The sequence below is a fragment of the Berghia stephanieae genome, chromosome 2 (genome assembly GCF_034508935.2).
Source record: "Berghia stephanieae isolate SIO BIC M18660-M18661 chromosome 2, UCSD_Bste_1.3, whole genome shotgun sequence".
In the NCBI taxonomy this organism is placed as follows: Eukaryota; Metazoa; Mollusca; class Gastropoda; order Nudibranchia; family Aeolidiidae; genus Berghia; species Berghia stephanieae.
In genome coordinates this window covers 19,506,669-19,531,620 of record NC_088361.1, presented here as the reverse complement: position 1 = coordinate 19,531,620, position 24,952 = coordinate 19,506,669, and the positions used below count along the sequence as shown (strand labels likewise).

The following is a 24,952-nucleotide window of genomic DNA, read 5'->3' as shown; positions in this document are numbered from 1 at the left end:
GAAACAAAAAAACAAGCAATCTAACAAAAATAGTACAAATGTAAATCAAAATCATAACCTAAAGATATCATAAGCTAAATTATAAATAACTAAGAACAAACAGGCAGAAGATTTACAGAAAAAAATATCCCCTGTCAAAAATACAATCACAAACCAAAGAAGCAGGATAGGCTAGTAAAGAGAAGAAGAAACGACATCACTATCGGATCGTACACCCATGCGAACATCATAGGTATATGATTCAAGTGTGATGCTCCCATCCAACCACCCGCAGATAGTTTTATTCAACTATCATTAACATGTAAAAACTAAAATCATTACCTTTGATAGTACGCCTATAATTTGTCTCAGAAAAATGTAATAAATAGGCATGGGGTAAAGGTAACCCGGGTAAACTACGGATATAGTCGGTGTTAGGGTTGAGTGAGTTAAAACAATTCAAAAAGGCTGACAAAAAATCATAGATAGCATGCGCTTGGCTAAGGAGTTCACAACATTGTCATCCGGAAGTATCTTGGACAAACACGACTGTAACCTTGAACGTTTATAGTCTGGTTTGTACAGTTTAGTGAGAATTACTCAAAAACGCGGATGGCAAAAACAATAACATCACAACATGAGTGACGACATCATTCTGTCTATAGAGACGACTATAGAAGGAACGAAGACGACGTCAATCAGTTATTTTTAGATTTGTGAGTGATTAGTTCTCACAAAAAGATATGAATTAGACTAAAACGTTAAAAGTTAGTTTAATGTATTGGTATGTCTAATCTGGCTGGCTGATTTGAGTATTTCACCTAAACGCATTGCATCAATTTAGGAAAAAGAATTCAAACGTCTTAATATAAGGTTCGATCCTTCAACCTTGCTATCCTAAAGCGACTCAAACACTACGCCATCTCCAAATCGACGGTTCCAGAATGAGACATGAAACGTGTTCAGAAACAGCTATGTGGTCTTGTATGACACTCGCTTTCGGATCGGAAGGTCCTGGGTTCGAGCCCCGTTCGGCGCATAGATGAATCCTTGGAGAAGGCATTTTACTAACATTCTCTCACCGTACTCTGGTGTTAAATGGATACCTGGCCGAAAAAAAATTGTAACATCGCCTAACAGGCGTCATGTACCGTCCTACATGTTAAATGCTGCTGTTATGCTGCTGTTGGCCAGGGACTCCTTTGCAAAGCGCTTTGAGCACGTTTTGTGGATATTGCTCAATTTTTAAATTTTTTAAAGAAACGAATTGTAATTTTCTTTCTGGAATTATCGGATGTGTCGATGCAGTTTATTCACTACTGGATAAAAGCCTTAAGTTCCATGTTATGTCAGTTCAGCGAAAATTAGGGAGATGAAGGAAAAGTTAAAAAGCATTTATATAGCGCAATATCCACTAAACGTTCTCAAAGCGTTTTACAAGTAGTCCCTGGCCAACAGCAAAACTTTGAACATGGATGGGACATGACGCCTGTTAGGCGATTTTACAATTTTTTTCGGACAGAGACAATGTTGTTAACGGCCAGGTACTCATAATTTAACACCAGAGAACGGTGAGAGAATGTGAGTAAAGAGCCTTCTCCAAAGACTCACTGTGCGCCGAGCGAGGCTCGAACCCAGGACCCGCCGGTCAGAAAGCCGAGTGTTATAGCACAAGAACGCATAGCCGCACATAAAATAAGACAAATGTGTACTACTTAGAATACGAGAGACGATATTCTAAGAAATCTTAATGTCGAGGCCACATTAAGCCTCTACCCAAACGTAGATGGGTACTCTTAATGACTACAAAAATAAATTTTAAAAACAGTAAAATTCCTTTTATTAACCCATAGGGGAAATTTGTCTCTAGGGTTTATTCCAAGAGAAAAAAATAACCAAGGCGTTAGCCGCAGTGCAGCGCCACAAATTGAGCTAGGGCGAGGTGACTTGCTTAAGGCCGCACAGCGAAGCGGCGGGTGTTCGAACTCGTGTACCTTTCGTGTCTTTTTAGAGTTTTAGTTTTACTGAAAGTTGCCTTGGTGGTCAGTGCTCTGATGAAACCTTAAGGCGACACCGTGGAATTGGGCAACTGAGACCAGCCACGTATGTAAATTGGCCAGAAAACTCGTCCTCCAAATATCGATCGATTTAAATGTCTTTACAAAACCTGGGATTTCGACGAAATCAAGTTTGAGTTTTTTTTTCAAGATGATTGTCATTTAAAATATCGATATTTGAAGGACGAGTTTTCTGTCCAATAAAAAAAAAAATACTTGGTCTGTCCATAGTTCGTCAGTCAAATTGTTAACTGTCACGGCATCGAAATCATGGGCATAACAATAGGAAATACCGTTAGTCACTCTTGCAAATTACAGAGCAAGGTCGAATTCTGTAAGTGTGTGGACACGAATAACGGTCAGAGGAGACTAAAAGCAGCCATTATCCTGGAATGCTATCTAGTCAGGCATGCGCAGAAAAGAAAACAGAAAAAAATATAAAACGTGCAACCCAAGAATAACAAACAAAGCTGGAACCATTGAAAATAACTTGGGGCGTTTAGGCCCAAATTATACAGGACAGTAATCTCCCTTTATCTCGTAATTACGCAGGGATTACAAGGAACAACGGGATTGTCATGCCCTATCTATTGCCCTATCCCTATCTATTGCCCTATCCCTATCTATCGCTCTATCAAAGTGTAGTGGTCAAGTCGCTAACGCTTCCTCTTTGGGCTTTTAACTCAATCCTAAAGATTTTTGCTCCTTTTCAAAATTGGAAAAAAATGTAGTAAAATGACCATGTACATAAAAGTTTTATTCAACTACCATTAGGCCTAATAATATGTAAAAACTAAAAACATTAGCTTTGATACTACGCCTATAATTTGTCTCATAAAAATGTAATAAATAGGCATGGGGTAAAAGTAACCTAGGTAAACTACGGATATAGTCGGTGTTATGATTGATTGAGACGGAACCAAAATTTGGTTAATTTAATGTGTAAAATCCAGAAAATGGGGCAGTAATGGACAATTGGACAAATTATAGCGCAGAAATCTATGTGCATGAATTATGGATGGGAAAACGCCTTCATTGTTTCATGTTTAAAAATCATTGCCTTCAGGCAGCCGATGGGCAGATGAACTAAAAAAAAAAGGGGGGGGGGGGGGGGGGGAGGGGGGAGGGGGAAAAGGGGGGGGGGGGAAGGGGGTGAAAGGGGGGATATTCTTTGCTATTTTCTTCGTTCTTGTAACATCCAGATACACAAACAAAAAGCAATTTAAAGAGTATTACTGCAATTTGCTTTATAATCACTTATATTTGTATATATTCAGAGCCCGTAGCCCGTGTCATGAACTTATAAGAATTGGCATACAATGCTTATTTTATTTTTTTATATTGAACTAAACGGGAGGACAATTTCCAAAACTGCACGTTTCTTCAAGAGGATATAAATATTTTTCACTTTCTGGCGCTGAATTGCGACTGGCGCTTGAACTTAAGGAAGTCTTTTCTCGACACAGACCCAGAAGAAGGGGAAAAAAATCTGACAAGTGTGGACAAGGGAATTTGTAGGTTGGTGGAGGGGGGGGGGGAGGAGGAGGAGGAAGTGGAAGGGGGGAATTAGAAGGGGCAGGGGGGAGTAGAAGGGGCAGGGGGGAGTAGAAGGGGCAGGGGGAGTGAAGGGGGGGAGTTGAGGGGGGGGGGAGTGGGAGGGGAGAGGGGGGGAGGGGGGGGGGGGGAGGGGAGGGGGGAAGGGGGGGGGGGAAGGGGGAGGGGGGGAAGGGGGAGGGGGGAAGGGGGAGGGGGGGAAGGGGGAGGGGGAGGGGGGGAAGGGGGAGGGGGGAAGGGGGAGGGGGGAAGGGGGAGGGGGGAAGGGGGAGGGGGGAAGGGGGAGGGGGGAGGGGGGGGGGAAGGGGGAGGGGGGGGGGGGAGGGGGGAAGGGGGAGGGGGGAAGGGTGGTCATCACACGCCTGAATACTGCTATGTGCGGCTATGTGGTCTAACGGTATGACTGCTTTCGGATCGGAAGGTCCTGGGTTCGAGCCTCGCGCTCGGCGCTTAGTTGAGTCCTTGGAAAAGGCTCTTTACTCACATTCTCTCACCGTACTCAGGTGTAAAATGAATACCTGGTCGTTAACAGCGTTGTCTTTGTCCGAAAAATTGTAATATTGCCTAACAGGCGTCATGTCCCGTCCTACATATTAAATGTTGCTGTTGACCAGGGACCCCTTGTAAAGCGAATTGAGCACATTTAGTGGATATTGCGCTATATAAAAGCTCATTAAAAAATGTGACCCTTCGTCTCAAAACAGTATTAAGTAGGGATGGTTAAGATGTTGAAAATTGAATTTATAGCCAGAAATATCAGATTTGTGTTGAGTTTATATGTTATATTGAGGAGAATGGATACCATATTATATGGTGCTAATGCCAACAATTAAAATTTTTGACCAGTTTAACATTTAATTCGGCTTTTAAGCATCTGATTCATTCCGACATAATACCGTTTCGAGACGACGAGGGTCACTTTTTTTTTTACTCCTATGCCGGATCTGTTATTAAAGTCCGCTCTGATGTTCCTGTTTAACCAGTTACCTGCCGTGCTCTGGTAAAAACTCGGTACATATTTAAAAATTTGCACAGAAAACTGGTCCTTCAAATATTATTGGTCAATTTAAATGACCCACATCTTGGCAAAAATTCTCAAACCTGGGATTGTATTAGGTTTTGCGAAGTCCCAGTTTTGAGGGTTGCTTTTTTTTTGGCGAAGATGAGGGTCATTTTAAATCGATCAATATTTGAAGGACGAGTTTTCTGGCCATATTTTTTAATGCACGAGTTTGTCAAGATTACGACAGTTGACGGGGTAATGATATCAACGTAAAGTTATTGACGTGTTTATTTGTATTTAAGGGTTTTACGGCGCTTGCAACACATTAAGGTTATATCAGTGCCAGTAAAAAAGAAAATGGGATAGTAAAAAGTTCTAGAATTACAATTAAAGCACTCAAGAAAAGGTAAGACGTAGGGGAACTGAGAACAAATAGGGATCAGATGTATGTAGATTCCAATAGCACACTATCAAAGTACTTAGTTTGAGATCACCTATGTCTCATCCGAATACAAGCACAAAATCCAACAAAGAGGAATACACTCAAATGCTTACATTATACATTCAAAATAAATATAATAATACATAACAGATGATTTACAAGGAAAAAAATGTCTCCCAAAATGATAACTATGCATTTGACCGTTTCCCTTCCAGCTCGGACTCCAACCAGGGCCAGGACAAAACCATGTAATCTCATTCACTATGGGAGATCGACGTATTTGGAATGGATAGAAATTGTGTACCGAGTCGACAGGGCCTCAAAAATATTCTGTGTGGTAAAAGGGAAATAACCGAGTTTTTATAAAAAGAGCAGTATGTGACGCCATATTTATAGTTGAGCATTAAACAATTGTAAAACATTTCCAACTTACCTTTTTAGCCTTTTTAACCCTGAAAATAAAGAAGGAAAAAAAGGCAATCAGAATAAAATGGTTTTCAAAAATTAGGATTTTAACTGGCATGCAATATCAATACATTTTTTTCTTTTTTTTTTAACCTCAGTCATGGGAGACACCCAATGTTTGTCGTTGCTTTGCCAATTTAGATTTATCTTAGTCTTTTAAATACGACAATAAACAGGTATAGGTATATTGAAAAAAATTTGATATTGATAATAATAATAATAATAATAATAATAATAATAATAATAATAATAATAATAATAATAATAATAATAATAATAATAATAATAATAATAATAATAATAATAATAATGCATATAATAATACATTTTGTATTTATGGGTTTCACGGCATTTGCAACACTTAGGTTATATCAGCGCTAGTAAAACAAGAAAATGGGATAGTAAAACGTTCTAGAATTACAATTAAAGCACCCAAGAAAAGGTAAGACGAAGAGGAACTGAGAACAAATAGGGCAAATAGCAATCAGATGTTGAATCCAAGCGCACACTATCAAAGTACTTAGTTGAGATCACCTAAAAGTCTCATCCACACACACACGCAAGTCCCAAATAAGAGGGTTACTGAAATGTTTACAAATTATATATGTAAATTAACTCACTCAACCCTAACACCGACTATATCCGTAGTTTACCCGGGTTACTTTTACCCCATGCCTATTTTATTACATTTTTCTGAGACAAATTATAGGCGTAGTATCAAAGCTAATGTTTTTAGTTTTTGCATGTTGAATAAAACTATGTACATGCTCATTTTAAATAGATATTTTCCAATTTGAAAAGTAGCAAAAATCTCTAGGATTGAGTGAGTTAATACAGTAAATAACAGAGATGGTTTACATGATCATCTCCCAAAACTTTAACCGACTAACAATGGGTCTGTTGTGATTGCTATAGCATCTCACCTAATAAAAATGGATTTGCATAACGATGAATATGTGACCTTTCGTCTCAAAACGGTATTAAGTCGGGATGGTTAAGATATTAAATTGAATTTATAGCCAGAAATATCAGATTTGTGTTGAGTTTATATGGTTTATTGAGGAGAATGGATACCATATTTTAGGGTGATAATGCCAAGAATTAACATTTTTGACCAGTTTAACATTTAATTCGGCTTTTAAGAATCTGATTCGTTCCTACATAATACCGTTTTGAGACGACGGGTCACATATCTATGACTACGACTTGGAGCTTTTATTTAGGCCAATTTCCACTTTAAATGCTCAAAGCGCTTTACACGGGATGCCAAGCCATCAGCAACACAACATACAGGTCGAGACACTGTCTTTTTTAGTTAATACGAATATTCATTTCAGATTGAGACCACGCTCGTACCCACCGGGTACTCACTTTTCAATCGATTGAGGCTGGAAACTAGTCTCAAACCAGGATAGAAAGGGCATGCCCTTTGTTTTTGGCGAGCATCTTAGCAAGAAGTAAAAATAATAAAAATTCTGCCCTTTCTCCACGACATCATAAGATATTGTCGCCTGGGCATTCCACGAAGGGATATAGATAATTCAAACAAGATGTCCGATGTCAACAGGAATCACCCATGTTGTCCAAGTGAGCAAATTAGGGGTTAATAATCTTGCCCAAGGAAAATAATCGAAGTGCCCGAAGCGGGGCCGGGAGCTAAGTAATGATGTTAATCCTGACACCTAAAAAGGAACATGGGTATCTACTTACTTGATATCGCTGTCGGATTCTTCTTCCTGAAAAGCAAGAAAAGAGGGACATAATTTGGAATAACTATTAAATCTTATCAGTCTTGCCCTTGTTTTAGAGAAATTGTGGTACTTCATTGGCCACATGCACCCATGTCAAAGACGAAGGTTGCTTGTGAAGGCAAAATTATATTCCAGCATCATTCGGCTCTTCAGTGCCCAGCCAAAGATCACCGAACATGGGCAGGCGTTTTGTTTTTGTTTTTAAAGGTTTTACGGCGCTTACAACACATTTAGGTGATATCAGCGCCAGTAAAAAGGAAGAAAAGTGGCCAAGAAAAGAGAAGACAAAAGGGGAACTGGTTCAAATCGGACAGGGTGTAGATTGCAAGAGCACACTATCAAAGTACTTAGTTTGAGATCACCTAAAAGTCTCATCCAGAGACAAGCACATGTCCCGTCTAAGAGGAATACACTCAAATTACAAATCATATATAATAGGTATACAAAACATAATACAGTGCATAACAGACGATTTACAAGGTTAAAAATACCTCCCAGAACTAACTATTCATTTGAATGTTTCCCTCTCAGCCAAGGTATCCCGCCAGGACCAGGACAAAACCAAGTAATCTCATTCCAAGCAATGACAGAAAGCATGTTGGAAAACAAACATAGGGGGATAGAAGACAGTCAGTGCCTCCCTGCCCACTATGGGAGGTCAGGAACCCCATCCAGATGGGCAGACATATTGAATCGTAGCCATCGTAAAGTTATAGCCCGACACTGACCAAAAAATGACGTCAAAATGCCAGTCTTTTGCCACAAAAAGAAAAATCGTGAGTTGTATTCAATTGCTCAACCAATGAAATGACTTGTTTCCATGAGCTCTACTAACGACAACTCACTACACAAACGCTACACAAATCTAAAAAATGACGTCAAACTGCCAGTCCTAGAGGGTTCTAGTGTCAGGCTATATATGTTAACGATGGCTACGATTGAATGCACTTTGGTCCGTTTTGGCACAATTCACACTTCTCTTCATCCCATTTGACGAGTTCACTGCGATAGTTCAGAATGAAGAGTATTTACAAATTTGGCCAGAAAACTCGTCCTTCAAATATCGATCGATTTAAATTACCCTCATCTTGGCAAAAACTCAAACCTAGTGACCTACGTAGTCTTTTTAAAAGTCCCAGATTTGAGAGCGAGTTTCCAAGATGAGGGTCATTTAAATCGATCGATATTTGAAGGACGAGTTTTCTGGCCAAATTTTTAAATACGTGTTTTTCTGGACTACGACAATCAATGGGTTAATAGGAAAGCCTATTTGAATTGGAGTGGACTTCCACGAGATCGCGGCTAAAATGAGAAATTAATTTGTCCCAATAATCACTTCAGTCTAAGAGTGATTAATTATGTCAAAGTAATCGATTACAGAATAAATCGAGTCGAGCAATTTCGACTTCACACTTCGAGGTTCAAAATAAACTGGTTTAATGCTACAATAGAGCAGTATAATTAGGTGCCCCAAACGTAAACAAAGGTCTAGAAGCACATGGCAAACCACATGTTCCTGTCTTGACAGCTCACGTTCCAATGTAAATTATAGAAAAAATAACCTTTAAAATCTGGCTGTTAGGTGGCAAAAGAAACGTATTCATAAGTACTCGATCATGCATCAAATAATGTCTAGATATGGATATTTTATGGAACAAAAGGTAAAATTTATCAAAAGTTACAGTCTATCTATTTTTAGACCAGAGCAAATTATTGCGCTGGTGTGAACAAAACGAGAATTATTCGGAGCCTGATTTTCAGAATAATTTAGTCTCATATTATTATTTCTGCAACTGTTAGATTTTATGTAAACATATTTTCAATACTGAAAGTGTATTGCCTACAACTCAAACTACAAAATTGGGAGACCTATATTGTGCGTAAATTATTCCGGTCCCTAACGAAAATCACTAGCAACTTATTGTTTACGTTCGGGGCACCTAATTATACTGCTCTATAGATGGAACGAAATTGACGTCACTCAGCTCTTTATCGTTTTTAGCGCGCCATTAAAAAAGAATATTTAAAAAATGAGCTTTATATAGATAGTATGCGCTTGGCTAAGAAGCTCATAACATTCCATCCGGAAATATAACGAACCAACATACAAAACTGTATCGATGAACCTTTATAGTCAGGTTAATACAGTTCAGTGAGCATTACTCATAAACGCGGATGGCAAAAAACAATAACAAAGACCTGAGTGACGTCATCTTCGAACTATCTATAGCGCAATATCCACTTAATGTGCTCAAAGCGCTTTACAAGGAGTCCCTGGTCAACAGCAACATTTAACATGTATGACGGGACATGACGCCTGTTAGGCGATATTACAATTTTTTGGACAAAGACAACGCTGTCAACGGCCAGGTACTCATTTTACACCAGAGTACGGTGAGAGAATGTGAGTAAAGAGCCTTTTCCAACCGAGCGCGAGGCTCGAACCCAGGACCTTCCGATCCGAAAGCGAGTGTCATACCACTGGACCACATAGCCGCATCAAGTTCTCGCTAAATTGTATTAATCAAGACTTTAAACTTTTATGGTTACACCTCATGCTATAGAAGAAACGAAATTGATGACACTCAGCTTTGTTATTGTTTTTCTCCAATCCAATTTTATGAGTAATATTCATCAGACTATAGATAGAATGCGCTTGGCCAAGGAGTTCACAACATTGCCATCCGGAAGTATAACGGACCAACACACAAACTCTGTGTAACCATGAACTTTTAGTCTGGTTAATACAGTTTAGTGAGAACAACTCACAAACGCGGATGGCAAAAACAATAACAAAATCCTTAGTGACGTCATCTGCATACTATCTATAAACGTTTTTTCTATGTTAGTTTTCTGTGTTGGCACGTTATATCCGGCTGGCTGATGTTCGTTTTTTTTTACTAAACGCATAGCATCAATTGCATCAACAAGAACTTGACGGTTTATGGACACGCCCTAACATCTTGACATGCAATTTGGGGCGAGAAAATGTTAGAAACCCCCCACTTATATATAATAATCCAATCAATCAAAGTAGTGGAATCACTTTTCCAAAGATTCGCTAAAGTGGTGTTCAGAAGTGTGGCGGCCACTTCTAGACCAGAAGTTGTCCAAAGTGTGGCGGCCACTTCTAGACCAGAAGTTGTCAAAGGTGTGGCGGCCAATTATTGTAGCCCAACAAAACTAATCGAGTAAGTTATGCAATAAGTAGTTCTTTGACCTGGAGGGGGAAGGGAGGTGGGGGAGGGGTGGAGGTAGGGGGAAGTGAGGTGGGGGGAGGGGGGGGAGGGGGGGGGAAGAATGATGGTGGTGGTGGCTTAGATTAGCAAAGCATAAAAAAAACTTTCAAACGGCCAAGCAATATCTAAAGGATAAGAATAAGAAAAGCAAAGTGCGGCTATGTGGTCTAGTGGTATGACACTCGCTTTCGGATCGGAGGGTCCTGGGTTCGAGCCTCGCTCGACGCATAGTTGAGTCCTTGGAAAAGACTTTACTCACATTTTCTCACCGTACTCTTGTGTAAAATGAGTACCTGGCCGTTAACAGCGTTGTCTTTGTCGGAAAAATTGTAATATCGTCTAACAGGCGTCATGTCTCGTCCTACATGTTAAATGTTGCTGTTGACCAGGGACCCCTTGTAAAGCGCTTTGAGCACGTTAAGTGGATATTGCGCTATATAAAAGCTCAAAAAAAAAATTAAAAAAAAAAAAGTCTATTTAAAACCTTACCTTTTTACCGTTACATTTTCATGACATTGATTGGGATCGTGGATAGCTCATACGGTTGAGTCACGCTCTCACCGGCCAGGCGGAGTTGTGCCAGTGAGGTCGCGGGTTCAAACCCCCATCACCGCCGCGAATTTTTTTTATTCTCTATGGTCTTCTGGCACTTTCCTACTCACTTCATATCATGATATTGATACGATATTACATACATTGCTGCTATTGATATCATTGTGGTATAAGTTTTATATATTATATGTAAATTTCGTATAGTTATTTGTCGTGTGCATTGAGCATCAGTGACAAATGCGCGATATAAATGCCCTGGAAAGCCACGTATTTAAAAATTTGGCCAGAAAAGAAAAACTCGTTCCGTTTACTATTATTCATCTCGACAACAACTCCCAAACCTGGGACTGAAGAAAGACATCGCGAGGTCTCGGGTTTGAGAGTTTTTGCCAAGATCAGGGTCATTTCAATCCATCGATATTTGAAGGGCTTAGTTTTCTGGCCAAATTTTTAATTACGTGTTTTTCTGGAGTGGAACTGGTTAATTAAGAAGAGTTTCCCGGTCCAATATCAAGAGACATTTATTCAATGTGCGATTTTTAAAAAATGTGTAGTATTTATTTTTTTAATTGAGCTTTTATATATAGCTCAATATCCACTAAAAAAAAGCTCAAAGCGGTTTACAGGGGGGTCCCTGACCAACAGCAACACGTAACATGTAGAACAAGACATGACGTCTGTTAGGCGATATTACAATTTATTTCTGACAGAGACAACTGTTAACGGCCAGGTACTCATTTTACACATTTGAGTACGGTGAGAGAATGTGAGTAAAGAGCCTTTACCAAGGACTCAACTATATGCCGTGCAAGGCTCGAACCCAGGATCTTCCGATCCGAAAGCGAGTGTCATACCACAAAACCACATAGCCAAACAATTATATAAATCAAATTATAAATTTCATCGAGAATGAATTGGTTTCCTATCTTGTAAAATATTTCATAACTAAATTTACTTTAATTTTTTTCATTTTTTTTCAAACAGCAGAGCTTCATCACGCCATGCATAATACCGGACGGAGAATGTGGGTTACATTTAGGCTACTACTGCTACTACTGTGCAGCTATGTGGTCTAGTGGTATGACGCTTTCGGATCGGAAGGTCCTGGGTTCGAGCCTCGCTCGGCGCATAGTTGAGTCCTTGGAGAAGTCTCTTTACTCGCATTCTCATCGTACTCAGGTGTAAAATGAGTACCTGGCCGTTAACAGCGTTGTTTCTGTCCCAAAAATTTGTAATATCGCCTGACAGGCGTCATGTCTCGTCCTACATGTTATGTGTTGCTGTTGGCCAGGGACCACTTGTAAAGCGCTTTGAGCACGTTTAGTGGATATTGCGCTATATAAAAGCTCAAGTTAAGTTACTGCCAGGTCATAGAAAAGTAGAAATCGATAATTTTACAGAAGTGACAAACAAATCATTACCTCTTCGTCGTCGTCATCGTCATCATCGTCCTCATCCTCTTCCTCCATTTTAGCTTTCTGCTGAAATCAGAATCGGAATGTTTCACCAACGGCAAAATAGAGATTGTGAAGATTTACATGACAAAATTGTATTCTTTACAACACATCAATGTCACTACAGACGAATTGGAGATGTGATGTTTGTTTTTAAAGGTTTTACGACGCTTGCAACACAATTAGGTCATATCAGCGCATAGTCACAATATTATAGATTTACAATCAAAGCACCCAAGAAAAAGTAAGACGAGGGGGAAATGGTTCAAATAGGAAACAGCTAGATTCTAAGAGCACACTATCAAAGTGCATAGTTTTGAGATCACCTGACTAAATGTCGCGTCCAGACACAAGCATAGGTTTCAACTAAGGAATACACTCAAATGTTTACAAATCGTAATATAAATATATAAACATAATACAGTGCATGACAGAGATGATTTACAATGAAAAAAATATCTCCCAAAGCTAATTATATATTTGAGTTTCCCTTTGAGCCAGGGTATCCAGCCAGGGTCAGGACAAAACCAAGTAATATCTTCAAAGACAAAGAAAGCAAGCTGGAAAACAGATATAGGGGGATAGAAGACAGCAAGTACTCCCTGCCCACTATGGGAGGTCAGGAACCCCACCCAGTAATTGAGTCCTTGGAAAAGGCTCTTGACTCACATCCTCTCGCCGTATTCAGGTGTGAAACGATTGCCTGCCCGTTAACAGCGTCTCCGTCGGGAAAAAAATTGTAACATCTCCTCACAGGCATCATGTCTCGCCATACGTGTTAAGTGTTGCTGTTGGCCCAGGACCCCTTGTAAAACGCTTTGAGACTTCCGAGTAGATATTGCGCTATATAAAAATACAACTCAAGATAAGGGTCATTTAAATCGATGGATATTTGAAGGACGAGTTTCCTGGCCAAATCTTTAAAATACATGTATTTCCAGAGCAGGGTGGTTAACTCGTTAATATAATAGACAATTAGCGGCGGTGGAGTTACCTTTCCCTTGCCAGCTTTCGTCACCGGTGCCTTTCGTTTCGCTGCCTGCTTGGGTTTCACTTTTACCTCCACAAAAGACTCATCCTCTTCATCTTCTTCCTCATCCGTCGCCTCATCGCCGGCATTTTCCGTTTCGTCGAGGGACTCGTCAGTTTGGCTCGCATCCAGATCGTCTTCAGGATAGTCTGGGGTTGAAAAAAAAAAAAAAATCAGGACTTTTTCCAATGTTCGAAGGGGTTTTTTTTTTTTTTTTTTTTTTTTTTTTTTTTTGGTTTAAAGAGTTTTTTTACCGCGCTTGCGACTTATTTACGTCATTTCAGCGCCAGAAAAAAATGGAAGAAAATGTGAGATTAGATTTTCAATTGAAAGCACGAAAGGGAGAGTTCAAATAGGGAACAGATGTAGATTCCAAGAGCACACCAATAGTGTACTTAGTTTAAGACCACCTAAAAGTCTCGTCCAGACACGAGCACAGGTCCCAGTTTACAAACTAATATAACTAAAACCCTAAAAAAAAAGTATTAAAGTACATAAGAGATGATTGACAAGAACAGAAATTCTCCCAAAACTAGACATTTGACCGTTTCCCTACCAGGAAATGTTCTATTTCCCATGTTCTAAACAGTTGTCTTTTTAAAAAGAAACAAAATTGAGCTTTTATACAGCGAAATATCACTAAACGTGCTCAAAGCGCTATACAAAGGGCCCCTGACCAACAGCAACACTAACATGTAGAAAGACATGACGCCTGTTAGACAATATTACTATTTTTCCGACAGAGAGACCATGCTGTTAACGGCCAGGTACTCATTTTACACCCGAATAGTTGAGAGAATTGTGAGTAGAGAGGCTTATTCAAGAACTCAACTACGCGCCGAACGAGATTCGAACCCGGGACCTTCCGATCCGAAAGCGAGTGTCATACCACAAGACCACATAGATTTCCAAGACTTACCCATCAATCGGTTTCCACAAATGCTGATGGGACCGCTTCCCTCCACTAGTGAAAACGTCACGCCACATTTCCCATCAACAGTTAATGACAAATTTCCCTGGGGAAGACATTCACGGCATTCATGGTTTACATTTAATTCACTAAGACAAAAATGTACAAGAATGCTCACCATCTCTCGAATCGGTAATAAGAAATAAATACAGTGAGTCCCGACGTATGTTTATTTGCAGGTCTGGTAACACCCAATTTGCAGTGAGTCCCGACGTATGTTTATTTGCAGGTCTGGTAACACCCAATTTGCAGTGAGTCCCGACGTATGTTTATTTGCAGGTCTGGTAACACCCAATTTGCAGTGAGTCCCGACGTATGTTTATTTGCAGGTCTGGTAACACCCAATTTGCAGTGAGTCCCGACGTATGTTTATTTGCAGGTCTGGTAACACCCAATTTGCAGTGAGTCCCGACGTATGTTTATTTGCAGGTCTGGTAACACCAATTTGCAGTGAGTCCCGACGTATGTTTATTTGCAGGTCTGGTAACACCCAATTTGCAGTGAGTCCCGACGTATGTTTATTTGCAGGTCTGGTAACACCCAATTTGCAGTGAGTCCCGACGTATGTTTATTTGCAGGTCTGGTAACACCCAATTTGCAGTGAGTCCCGACGTATGTTTATTTGCAGGTCTGGTAACACCCAATTTGCAGTGAGTCCCGACGTATGTTTATTTGCAGGTCTGGTAACACCCAATTTGCAGTGAGTCCCGACGTATGTTTATTTGCAGGTCTGGTAACACCCAATTTGATGTGTACATTGTAATGGAAATACTCTCAAACCAACACACAATACGACAATGTTTAAACTAGGCCCATAAGTGGGTTAGGGTGTCGGATCTGCATTTATATGTAAGCGTCGGTCCGTAATGGAACTATTCTATTTTTTTGTTTTTGTTTTTGTATTTTTGTTTTTGTTTGTTTTGTTATTTGGTTGTCCTTATGAGCCAATGTATCAAAGTCTTTATATAATAAAATGGAATCGCCTAGGTCGGGTTGAAATGAATTTCTCTGCCATTACGCCGTTCCTCGCCCCTTCCCCACCTCAAACTCAACATTAAAAAAAAAAAATCCAAACCAAAAGCATGTACGATACCCAAGACTACGCATGCATCACTGATTCTCTTATTAAGTAGAAAGAAGTAGAAAGAATTCACAGAAAAGCAATAGAAAGGAAAGCATTCTCAATTACCAACAATAAAAAAACCATTTTATACCATGAATTTGATATTTTGGGAGAAGTTTTTGTCAGATTAAATGTGGAACTAACAAGTATAAATCAACGTTCGTTCCATCAGCAATAAAAATGTTGAATATTTCATATGGTACAGCAAAACCAAGGATTGATGCGTTGACTGATTGACTGATTAATTTGTTTAATGTTAGGCTAGATGAAGTGACCAATTGATAATGATAATATTTGGTGTTGAATTGCCAAGAATGTAACGAATTGAAAATGAAATGAAAATGTTAATGTGTATGTCGCATGCGTGAAAGAAAGAGAGGAAGAGGAGAGAGAGAGAGAGAGAGAGAGAGAGAGAGAGAGAGAGAGAGAGAGAGAGAGAGAGAGAGAGAATGGGTAGGAGTGAGGTGTCTGTTCAATGTTATAGTTATCATATAACGTTATGACAAGTGTAACTAAATGACAAATTGCCATATTTGTGGACAATAAAGATCTATTATTATTATTATTATTATTATTATTATTATTATTATTATTATTATTATTATTATTATTATTATTAATGTTTGTAAAGAAGCGTTCTTCCATGGTCATAACAAGGGAGACTACTAGACTTTTATCCATCAGTCATTTTGAATTAAACGGTTGTTTCCCTTGAACATTGATACGAAGATTATTCTGATATCAAGGAGGGTTTTTGTTTTTTATTTTTTAATTTTTTTTTTAAAGGTCATTATACCTATATCTGTTTATTGTATTTAAAAGACTGATATAAATCTAAATTGGCAAAGCAACGACAAACATTGGGTGTCTCCCATTCCTGAGGTAAACAAAAAAAAGAGGGTTTTTTTAAGCGGACTCTACCTTAGAACTTTTTGGTCTAATTATTAGGAAAATCCTTCGAATTGATTTTGAGATTTGTGGAAAATGATATTTTATTATCTTAGAAATAATATAGATTGAAGTCCAAATTCATAAAGTAGACTATAAAGGCACGAACAATAATCGAAAACGGTACAGGTAGTAAGAAAAGTGAAAAACGGGAAGCTATTTGGCTATTTTCTCAATATGTCATTTTTCTAAGGGTATGGAATACTGTTTTTTGTTTGTTGCTTTAGGTCTCTTCCAACACAATTGAGGTTATATGAGAGACCGCTGAAACAAAAAAAACAAGCAATCTAACAAAAATAGTACAAATGTCAATCAAAATCATAACCTAAAGATATCATAAGCTAAATTATAAATAACCAAGAACAAACAGGCAGAAGATTTACAGAAAAAAAAATATCCCCTGTCAAAAATACAATCACAAACCAAAGAAGCAGGATAGGCTAGTAAAGAGAAGAAGAAACGACATCACTATCGGATCGTACACCCATGCGAACATCATAGGTATATGATTCAAGGGTGATGCTCCCATCCAACCACCCGCTGGAATACTGTGTCAAACGTTTCTCAGAATATATTTCTATAAAAATGAAAAAGTCCAGTTATTACAGAGATAATGTATTATGTCGCCATTGGTTTTTTGTTAAGATATGTGAATTTTGAATTATAATCCTGATTCTGAATTTTTAACAATCAATTTTGTCATAACATTTGGATTCTCAACTTTGTAATGTTCTAATAAAAATTCCATAAGCTAAAGCCGTAAATTCTATGGTGACACACTATGGTACAATGTTGATAAGATGCAAGAATATGAAGGCCATTCCTTCATTAGTTTTTGTGGAACGTTTGCCACAAGATTGTTATATTTTTTAAAAGTCAGACCCCCCCCCCCCCAAATTAGGTCGTAAAATGGGTATTAACAAAGATAATTTAAAATTGTCACCATAAATGTTTAACCTATAATGACGATACAGAATGATTAAAACCGCCCAACACAGGTAATTGATTTTTTTTTAGAAAAGACCCAAACCGCCCCTTAAGATATTTAGATGTCAGTATTTATTTATATATCATTTTTGCATCCAGCTTTCCGTGACAGACGTATTTAAGACTTAAGGCCAACTGTTATAAGAAATGTCCAAACATCAATATCCAGAGGTCCATAGATTAATTTTTAACCATTTTGATATAATTGGAGCGAAATTGACGTCATTCAGCACTTGGGTTTAGCCAGCCATTTCTATGAGTACTTACTAAATTATATTATTAAGAGTATAAACGTATAAGATGTCATGTTTTGGTAAACTATATCCGGTTCACGATAATGAAAACTACTTAGAAGAAAGCAAACAAAAAAACAATCACATAGAAGAAAACAAACAAAAAACCAATCTTACCACCATAGAGTTCACTCCCTTGGTCAAATTGGCGATGGTTCCTTTGAAGACCTCCCCGTCCTCGCCTACAGACTCCATCACCACGACGTTCTCTTCCTTCTCCACGGCCCCGGCGCCGAGGCAGACGGATCGAATCACCAGGGTGTGTTCAATGTAGTCCTCGTCGTCATCCTCCAGCTCGTCGTTGGGGATGTGCCACTTCTGGGACCGTTTGTCAGCAGTCAGGTCGCAGGCTGGGGGGGGGGGGGGGGGGAACAACAAAAGATTAGTTAAATGCCAATGGGATGAGGCGATGTGGTCTTGTGGTATGACACTCGCTTTCGGATCGGAAGGTCCTGGGTTCGAGCCTCCCTCGGCGCATAATTGAGTCCTTGGAGAAGGCTCTTTACTCACATTCTCTCACCGTACTCGGGTGTCAAATGAGTAACTGGCCGTTAACAGATCTATCTGCCTGAAAAAAAATTGTAATATCGCCTAACAGGCATCATGTCCCGTCTTGCATGTTAAATGTTGCTGTTGGTCAAGGTCCCCTTATAAAGCGCTTTGAGCACATTTAGTGGATCTTGCGCTATATAAAAAAGATCAATGTCGAGGTGGGGGGGGGGGGGGGTCCCGATAGCCCAGTTGGTAGAGCACTCGCTTCAAACGCAAAGGGAACTGAAGTCGATTTTGGGTGCAACTAATTTTGTATGTCATTTGTGAGACCATTTAACTTTATCAGCAGTCGGGTCCGCAAGCTGGAATTTATTATTTTTAACAGGTTGATTGAATGCTAATTTGGGGTGGGGGTGGTGGGGGGGGGGGGGAGAGGAAGTCACCCGATAGCTCAGTTGGTACAGCACTCGCTTCACACGCAAAGAGGACACTGAAATCGGTCTTGGGTGCAACTATGTTTGTTGCTTTAGGTCTCTTCCAACACAATTGAGGTTATATGAGACCGCTGAAACAAAAAAACAAGCAATCCAACAAAAAATAGTACAAATGTAAATCAAAATCATAACCTAAAGATATCATAAGCTAAATTATAAATAAGAACAAACAGGCAGAAGATTTACAGAGAAAAAAAAATATCCCCTGTCAAAAATACAATCAAACCAAAGAAGCAGGATAGGCTAGTAAAGAGAAGAAGAAACGACATCACTATCGGATCGTACACACATGCGAACATCATAGGTATATGATTCAAGGGTGATGCTCCCATCCAACCACCCGCCTGTCAAAAATACAATCACAAACCAAAGAAGCAGGATAGGCTAGTAAAGAGAAGAAACGACATCACTATCGGATCGTACACCCATGCGAACATCATAGGTATATGATTCAAGGGTGATGCTCCCATCCAACCACCCGCCATTTATGCGTCACTTGTGAGACCGCTTGTCAGCAGTCGAGTCGCAAGCTGGAAAAAAATACATACAGGTTGACTGAATGCCAATGGGATGGTGGAAAGTGGGGGGGGGGGGGGGGGGTCCCCGATAGCTCAGTTGGTAGAGCACTCTCGCTTCACACGAAAAGGGGACACTGAAATGGATCGTGGGTGTAACTAATTTTGAATATGACACTTGTCAGTCAGACCGTTTGTCAGCAGTAAGGTCGCGAGCATGGAAACAGAATAAATTATTGATGCCATGCGTTTGGCAAAAAAAAAAAAAAAAAAAAGTTCGCATCCGTCTGCAACTAACCTTACTAACGAAAGAGTGAAAATGGAGAGGCTTCGTATGGGAACAAAACAAGACGATGGATGTTTCGGGTACAAACCCTTCGTCAGCACAACAATACACAAATTGACGTGGAAAACATTTTGTGTATTGTGCTGACGAAGGGTTTGTACACGAAACGTCCATTGTTTTGTTCTCATACGAAGCCTCTCCATTTTCACTCTTTCGTTAGTATTTTACGATCACCGGCTTCAGGCAGCCCTACCGTTTTCTACAAAACTGCAACCTTGAACGTTTAGTCTTAATACAATTTAGTAGGAACTACTCAAAAATGGCTGACTAAAAACTGAGTGACGTCATTTCATTCCTTCTATAACGGTTGATTAACTCAATCCTAAAGTAATTTGCTACTTTTCAAAATTGGAAAAATTAAATATGAGCATGTACATAGTTTTATTCAACCATCATTAACATGTAAAAACTAAAAAAAATCATTTAGCTTTGATACTACGCCAATAATTTGTCTCAGAAAAATGTAATAGATAGGCATGGGGTAAAAGTAACCCGAGTAAACTTCGGATATAGATAGTATGCGCTTGGCTAAGAAGCTCATAACATTGCCATCCGGAAGTATAATGAACAAACACACAAAACTGTATCCATGAACGTTTATAGTCGGGTTAATACAGTTCAGTGAGCATGACTCATAAACGCGGATGGCAAAAAACAATTACAAAGACCTGAGTGACATCATCTTCGAACTTTCTATAGTCGGTGTTAGGGTTGAGTGAGTTAAACGCCAATGGGAAATCCCAATCGCTCAGTTGGTAGTTGATAGAGCACTCGCTTCGCACGCCAAAGGGTACTGAGTTCGAATCTTGGGTGCAGTCAAGATGGAGATTTATTTTCTGAACTTTGCGATACAGGGGCTCAGCGTGGCTCAGTGGTACGGTCTTTGCTTCCTACCCGAAAGCTACCGAGTTCAATCACCCGCCGCTGCGTTGTGTGGCCTTGAGCAAGTCGCCTCGCCCTAGCTCACTTTGCTGCGCTGCTCTGCGGCTAACGCCCGGGTTATTCCAGTCTTCCCTTGGAATAGACCCTAAAGACAAATTTCCCCTTGGGGATGAATAAAGGGAATTTTATTTTATTTGATTTATTTTATTTTAGACTAGTGTTCTTTCAGTCCAAAGGGAAGCAAAGCAATTCATTGTCCAATGTTATTAGAGGAGTGCCAGAAGGCAGGCAGAATAAAAACATTTTGCTATTATGGGAATCGAACCATGGACCGATGGACAGATGATATAGCACGCTCTGCCATACCGTGTGATCTCAGCGAGCGAGTTTAGAATAAGAGGGAACGACAGCGACAGAGCTCTTTGTTACTTAGAGATGATTTCCAGCACAGGTTCTCAATGATCCTCTTCGCTGGACTCAGGTGTCATCTTTGTTTCTTCCGGTTGCAGATTACCGTGAAGACAGAATGTGATGCTAGCCTTGTAATCATAGTAGATTTCTTGGGTTTTTCCAAAAGCTATCCAGTCTGTTCTTGAATGAGTTAAGTGAATCAACACTGACAACTCTCTGGTAGACTGTTCCACACTTGAATCACTCTTAACACCGAAACTATGCTTGCGCACATCTAGTCTGGCCCTTTGTGTGAAAAGTTTTAGAGTTGCCCCTTGTTCCTGTCCCCAGGGAGTGCTCGGGCCAGGGTTTAAGTTGATTACCAGCTTTTTGGTCATATTTTCCATTTAACATTTTGTTGTTTTTAGACAGCCATTTTAATAATTATCTCAAAAACTTCAATCAAGACTAAACGTCTAAGGTTACAGTTATGTGTGCCTTGGTAGGATATAGCCGACTGGCGGATGCTGTAAGTAGTTCACCTAAACCCATAGCATCTATATAATTTTCCCTTCAACGGATAGCGCGGCTCGATTAAATTCTGCTCAGTTGTGGCGAGCCAAATATTGGCGGTGACAAAATTAAGGCAAAGAAAGAGAGAGAGAGAGAGAGAGAGAGAGAGAGAGAGAGAGAGAGAGAGAGAGAGAGAGAGAGAGAGAGAGAGAGAGAGAGAGAGAGAACCACAGGCTTTCCCTCTCATAGCTTGTTACAGGAAATAATATAATATGGAGTATGATGAAGATGGTGATGGGTTTATAGGGGAATGGTGAAAGTGAAGGATTGTAACGGAAATATTAGGAAGGTTGTTGTGATGAAGATGGTGATGATGATGATGATGATGATGCCTTAATTTCGATGACTACGATGTTACTAGTGTGCATCTGTGTGAGTGTGTATGTCAATATTGTATTGTTATAAATGTGTAACCAAATGACAAATTGCCACTTTTTTTTTAGGACAATAAAGATTTATTATTATTATTAAGTCTCAGACATATCACACGGCCTAATATCGAAGCTGTTCGTTTAGGTATAATACTCATAACATCCGCCAGCCGGATAGAACGCACCAACACACAAAACTACGTGTAACCTTAAACGTTTGTAGTCTGATAGAAGTTTGTGAGAACTAATAAAATGGCTGGATAAAACCAATGCCATAGAACTGAGGGGAGAAATTCCATATACAGACGCCATTTCAATTACTTGGAATATATAGATAGTATGTGCTTGGCTAAGAAGCTCACAACATTGCCATCCGGAAGTATAACGAATCAACACACAAAACGATGTGTAACCTTGAACGTTTATAGTCTCTATTAATACAGGTTAGTGAGAATCACTCAAACGCGGATGGCAAAATATAATAACAAAGGCTTGAGTGACGTCAAATTCATACTATCTATACTGTTCTTCACATGGAGTTAAAATCTTTCCTTTATCTCAAATTGGTGGGATTAATAATATTGATTTTGCGTATAGCTACAATTAGAGTATTTTGTTAGGGTTGAAATGCCCATCATTCTCAGGCACAAATTTCGCTTACTGAAAAATTTTCAACCATGAAAAAAAAATGGCCGAAAATAATGACCTAATTGAAGCGTTCAAATACACACATAATTTATACTATGTTAGCACGAGCCCTCTAAATCTTGATTCCACCAGCACCACAAGAGGACACAGATTCAAACTCTCCAAAGAAAGGTGTTCTCTAAACCTTAACTTTTTCTCAGTTAGGGTAGTCGACAAATGGAACCGCCTGCCTGCAACAGTTGACGCCCCTTCATTGCAGGCATTCAAGGGCCGTCTTGATGCTCATTGTGAAACAGAAAAATACTGTTTGTAAAGTTAAATTCAGACACCTCCTTCCACTATGTGGCATGCCCAGTTTTGAGAGACTTGAATTATATACGTTCACGAATGCACAAGAGCAGATAAAAGGCTGTAAAAGCCTACATAAATCTGGACTTATATCATATCATATGAAAATTTTGATAACGATAGAGGTCAATTTGTTTCTCTGGATAAATAAAACTAATTTAAAGTGGCAACAGTATAAATTTGGTCATTGAAGTGGCGCCTGTATATAAAATTTCTTCCTGAGTCGAATGGCGTAACTGAGTCGCTCAGCTTTTATGTTAAAACGTTGTGAGTAGATTTCACAAAATCATAATCCTGCAGACTATAATCGTTAAAGGTTGCAGTTTCGTTTTTTAGCATGTTTTAATTTGGCTGGCGGATATATTTTACCTAAACGCATAGCATCAACCAGTCCTGTATTGCTAGTTTTCGTTTAAGTAAAATTATCGTTACTTCTGCCCACCGATCATTCAATCGTACCAATACATAGAAGTATTCGTAACAAATGTTTATAGTCGGAAAATTAAAGTTCACCCACCTGACGCCCTGGAACCAATAAAGCAGAGTGACATCAATTTTATATAATATGCACATCATCTGAGAAGAAAAAAAATCCCCTACTGATGGCGGTTCATATAACAATTGTATTCAATAGAAATACGATCGTTATTTCTTTCAAAATTAAATATATCCATTTTTATACCGATTTTAGCTGTAATGCCACGTACAGGCGCCACTTCAATAAATAATTGTAAATATTCTGACGCTCAACTTTTTAATTCACCTCAAAACAATCCCTCTATAGCCAATGTACTTTAGGGGAGGCCTTCCGAAAGCTCCTACATCCCCAGTATTTTTTTCATAATGTTTTAGTAGGGGGTTTGAGAGGGGGGAGACAAAAAGTTTCCCCCCTCCCAAACCCCCTACTAGAACATATTTTTAAAAAATACTGGGGATCGAGGAGCTTTCGGAAGGCCTCCCTACTTTAGTGGCGCCCGTATATAGAAGTTCTTCCTCGATTTTTAGATTATCAAAAAATTATGAGATTTAAATTGATTTCACGGGAGCCCTTCCATTCCGTAAACAAGCCCTTTCGTCAAAAAATCGATCGCTGCTTCCCTCTAAAACCCCTTGTTACTGAAAAGACATGTCATACAATCTTCAGCCTGAAGCTTTGGCCTTAGCCCTTTCCTTACCATCTACAGCAAAATCGTCACATTAGTTACGACACTATACAGTTTTTGGTACTACCGCAAACTCGGGGACCTAAATAATTGTGGGGGTTTGGGAGGGGGGGGGGGGGGGAACTTTTTTTTTCCAAGTCTATCTAGATAGTAGGGGGTTTGGGAGAGACTTTATAAAAAAAAAAAAGAAAAAAAAGTTTCGCCCCTCCCAAACCCCCAAAATTATTTTTTTTTTAAGTTTCCCCCCTCCCAAAACCCCAAAATTATTTGGGTCCCCGAGTTTAAGGTAGTACCCATTTTTTCTTATTCAGATTTATTTTGTACATCACAATAATCTTTAATAAGAACAAAGTTGTTTTGTAGAGAGCTTGTTTGAGTTTTAAAACATTTTTCTGATGGGTAAGCCTGCCATGGAAATGATCGGTAAGGAGAGAGTTAATGGAAGAAGATAAAAATGACATCACTATTTTTTACTCACCCCAAAAGTATTCCTTGTTGACGACGCCAGGCATGGTACTCACGGCGCTGGTGTTGCTTCTATCGGACTGGTTCCTTAGCTTTCCAATCATTTTGAAATAGATTTTAAAATTTAAAGAGAAAAATCACGAGAAGAAACGAATCGCAAAACACGCGCACGAGATCTTGTCAACGTTGGGACTTGTGGGGATACGAACCGGTCTTCCTTCCTTCCACCCTGAGCGCCGTTATCTGGTGTGTGAGGGCGGGAGACGCGTGTTGTTGGTTTTTATACCCAAAAACAAAATGGTGGAGAATGAAATGTGTTCACTCCGTGCAAAATACATAGAAACAAAAAAATAGCAACTTTGTGACTGTTTCGATTGATAGAATGAAGTTGACGTCACTCATGTCTTTGTTATTGTTT

The 24,952-nt window shown here is 39.3% G+C and overlaps 1 protein-coding gene across 2 annotated transcripts in view; it reads right to left on the bottom strand.

The window, feature by feature from the left end:
- LOC144964445 (nucleoplasmin-3-like) overlaps positions 1–24,790 on the bottom strand; it is a 27,747-nt gene extending 2,957 nt beyond the window's left edge. The window contains exons 1-7 of one of the 2 annotated variants that reach the window (XM_078898708.1): positions 24,548–24,790; positions 17,965–18,197; positions 14,446–14,542; positions 13,491–13,675; positions 12,464–12,523; positions 7,211–7,236; positions 5,469–5,487 (exon numbers count right to left, since the gene is read on the bottom strand). In XM_078898708.1, the coding sequence (XP_078754834.1) occupies positions 5,469–5,487; positions 7,211–7,236; positions 12,464–12,523; positions 13,491–13,675; positions 14,446–14,542; positions 17,965–18,197; positions 24,548–24,638 (711 nt within the window). In that variant the 5' untranslated portion in view covers positions 24,639–24,790. The remainder of the gene's footprint in view (positions 1–5,468; positions 5,488–7,210; positions 7,237–12,463; positions 12,524–13,490; positions 13,676–14,445; positions 14,543–17,964; positions 18,198–24,547) is intronic. The other variant, XM_078898709.1, reaches the window with a different exon arrangement.
- Between the last annotated feature and the right edge of the window lie 162 nt (positions 24,791–24,952).